The sequence below is a fragment of the Siphateles boraxobius genome, unplaced genomic scaffold (assembly GCF_051911475.1).
Source record: "Siphateles boraxobius isolate OS27281-9 unplaced genomic scaffold, OSU_SipBor_1 185, whole genome shotgun sequence".
Taxonomy (NCBI): domain Eukaryota; kingdom Metazoa; phylum Chordata; class Actinopteri; order Cypriniformes; family Leuciscidae; genus Siphateles; species Siphateles boraxobius.
In genome coordinates, this window is record NW_027508794.1 from 293,876 (window position 1) to 297,500 (window position 3,625).

The 3,625-nt window shown below is 39.1% G+C and overlaps 1 protein-coding gene across 1 annotated transcript in view; it reads left to right on the top strand.

Moving 5' to 3' along the window:
* Nucleotides 1-373: 373 nt before the first annotated feature.
* tnfrsf13b (TNF receptor superfamily member 13B) overlaps nucleotides 374-3,625 on the top strand; it is an 11,851-nt gene continuing 8,599 nt past the window's right edge. The window contains exons 1-2 of the mRNA XM_077233733.1: nucleotides 374-486; nucleotides 1,947-2,115. Coding sequence (XP_077089848.1) covers nucleotides 2,001-2,115 — 115 coding nt within the window. The 5' untranslated portion in view covers nucleotides 374-486; nucleotides 1,947-2,000. The remainder of the gene's footprint in view (nucleotides 487-1,946; nucleotides 2,116-3,625) is intronic.

Genomic DNA, 3,625 nt, shown 5'->3' on the forward strand with positions numbered 1-3,625 from the left:
ATAATAATGAAATATCTACAGGACTGTGCAGCTTTGTGGATCTTGATGGACTTGATCTACTCTGTGTTTAGATCGTTCATGCTTTTCTTCAATATTTGTTTTTTTTTATAAATGAAAGGAACAGGAAGCTATGGTTTTTGAAAGCCATGCAAGTTTTGTGAAAACAAAAATGAACATGATAAAAAAAGTGTTTTGTTTACGCAGGCAGTGAAAGAGTTAATGCGACAGTTGCAGGTTACAATCTTCTTCTTTGCTTCCTCTTCAAAAACGTTTTGGGTTTTCACGTTCTCAGATTTACATGTAAGATAAACTGACACATCTATGAAATCATCAGATGTTATCTGCACGTAATAAAAAGCAGTTGCAGCAGTGTGGTCTCCGGAGACTGTGTGTGTGTGTGTGGTTACATTCAAATCATCTGCTGGTACAAATAAACTCACACACACAGAAACTGCAGACCACCTCATGCCTTCAGTCCCACTCGAGGTAAGTCATCACTAAACTAACCTACGCTGAGGGGGAAACAAGCAATAAACACGCTTAAGTCTCTCTAAATGTCATGTGTAATCCAAATGTGTTAATTATTTGTGAAATTTAATATTACAATTAGTAAGTGAAAACTTTCAAAGTAAATCCTACACCATCTTTTTGTTTTTCCAGTGTAGGAGGAGTAGTGAATGTGCTTGATATTTACAGATTCTCAACACTTATGAAGCAATTTTTAAAAATCAAACTTAAGAATTTTACAATTAAGATTAATGGATTGTAAAAACTTTTGGTAACAAATTCATGTAATAATACATGTAATACATAATAACTATATAATATTCATAATTGTAACTGAACTTTTTAATGTTGCTTATAATAGTTTAAAAGGTAGAGTGTTTTTGTATGATTGTTTGTTTGTGTGTTTGTGTGTGTCTGTGTGTGTGTGTCTATGTGTGAGTGTCTATGTGTGAGTATGTGTCTGTGTGTGTGTCTTTGTGTGAGTGTCTGTGTGTCTTTGTGTGATTGTCTGTGTGTGAGTGTCTATGTGTGTGTGTTTGTGTGCACGCGCGTGCGCATGTGTGCGAGTATGTGAGTGTGTCTGCGCGTGTGTGTGTGTGTGTGTGTGTGTGCGCGTGTGTGTGTGTCTTTGTGTGAGTGTCTGTGTGTCTTTGTGTGATTGTCTGTGTGTGAGTGTCTATGTGTGTGCACGTGCGTGTGTGTGTATATGCGTGTGTGTGTGTGTGCACGCGCGTGCGCATGTGTGCGAGTATGTGAGTGTGTCTGTGCGTGTGTGTGTGTGTGTGTGTGTGTGTGTGTGTGTGTGTGTGTGTGTGTGTGTGTGTGTGCCTGCGTGTGTGTGTGTCTTTGTGTGAGTGTCTGTGTGTCTTTGTGTGATTGTCTGTGTGTGAGTGTCTATGTGTGTGTGTGTGTGTGCACGTGCGTGTGTGTGTATATGCGTGTGTGTGTGTGTGCACGCGCGTGCGCATGTGTGCGTGTATGTGAGTGTGTATGTGTAAGTGTCTGTGTGTGTGTGTGTCTGTGCTTGAGTATGCATGTGAGTGTCTGTGCGTGCGTGTGTGTGCGTGTGTGTGTGTGGTTAAACAGTTGAACAGGTACAGTTGAATGCTTTAGTATAATGACAATATCTTATATTTGATCATATATAATAATTAATATAATATTAATATAATTTGTTATGTCAATCAAGCAAAGCACTTATAAATGCAATTATCTAGTTCAACGTAAAACTAACAAAGCTTTATCAAATCCATGGAATCTAAAATAATTTTGGCCACGTCTATACATTTATGCTAATCTTTAACTGTAAGTGCCAATCAGAATATGACCGACCTTGCTTTGAATGAGTCATTTGAAGACCAGCTTCTTTGTGTGATGAATTATAAGACTGAATATGAGAAACTAAAAGTGCAGATGTGTTTGTATCTCATTGCCTTAAGCTGTTAGTCCCTCATGACTCAGATAAACACAGGAGTGTGTGTGTGGACTGAGCGATGGCCCAGCGCTGTGGTGAAGGCCAGTACATGGACCGGCTGGTGCGAGAGTGTGTGCCCTGCAGCCTGATGTGTCACAAATCTAAGGTTCTCACAGGCTGCACTGAATACTGCGGTGAGTTACTGTCTGTAGCTCATAGTAGCTCACTTAAAGCTGAAGTGTGGGATTTTAGCGGCATCTAGTGGTGAGGTTGCGAATAGCAACCAGCAGAAGTTACGGTGGCCGACAGGAGAAGATGTCGTCGTCTGGAGACAGCAGAGAGTAGCCAGTTCAGCAATGAGGTTTCTTTACAAAGATACATTAAGAAAGTAGGTTTACTTACTTATTCAGTAAAACGATATGTTATTGCGAATATTATTGTTACTTGTTCATCATTGTGTCAGTGTTTTATCCGCTGACTTTTGCTAGCTTCTTTGCACGAAGAACAACACATTGACGAAACGCGTTTGTCCGTTTAGGGCTCCTGTAGAAACATGTCGGCGCATTACCGCGACAGAAATGGCCCTTTCTAAAGGGATACAAACATAACGGTTCATTATGTTAGGTCTTTATACACCACTGAAAACATAATTATGTATATGATATTGCATTTCTGTCAACAGATCCTCCTAAATATTACACAACGAACCTTTAAAGGGATAGTTCAACCACAAATTTAAATTGGCCCATGATTTACTCACCCTGAAGTCATGTATGACTTCAGCTTAGCTTAGACGCCTCTCACGGTTTAAACTAATAGGGCTGTGCAACAAACTCATCTTTTATTATATCGAAATCCTCCTACATTTCTCTTAAAAATTTCTAATTGACGACTGGTGTTTTATTTTGCTCTTTCCTCTGCGCTTCTCTGTTCGTCATCACGTTGTGCGTCGGGTCAGGGGTTATTCTTCAGAGGCGATTATAGTTTATAAAGTTATAAATATGGGTATTTTTCTAACACAAATGCATGGCTTCACTTCAGAAGGCCTTTATTAACCCCTGGAGTCGTATGGATTACTGTTATAATGGATAGATGCACTTTTTTTCAAAACTTTCTCACGCTCTTTATAAAGCTGGGAAGAGCCAGGACATTATTTAATATCATAGATATAAACACTAGATGTCGCCTTGGGGTTCTAAACATGCGTCAAAACCGCCGCCATCTTGGAACAGGGGTCTTGTCATAGGAACTAGCTGGGTAACGCTGAATTCATGGATGATGCCGGACTTTTGTGCTGCGTATGGATGTTTACACGAACGAAATCTAAAAACCAGACAGCAAGGGATTACATTTCACAAGATTGTGAAATTTTGTATTTTTTTTTTTAAATTTATCTGTACTCTATAATAAATACATGTCTGACCGTTGGAACGAACCAAAACAACTAGAAAATCGCATTCATGACGATTTATGGTGATTTTATTTCCGTTAGACCTTTTCCTACATTGACGCTGATGAGGGGTTCCCCTGTTTCAAGATGGCGGCTCTATTGACGCATTCGTTCCAATGAACGGCCGTAGCCAAGGCGACATCTAGTGTTTATATCTTTGATTTAATATAACTCTGTGTTTGTAAAAATTAAAAAAAAATTGGGTAAACTAATCCTTTTATGTAGCTACTGAGATTTAACCCTAAAGTTAAACA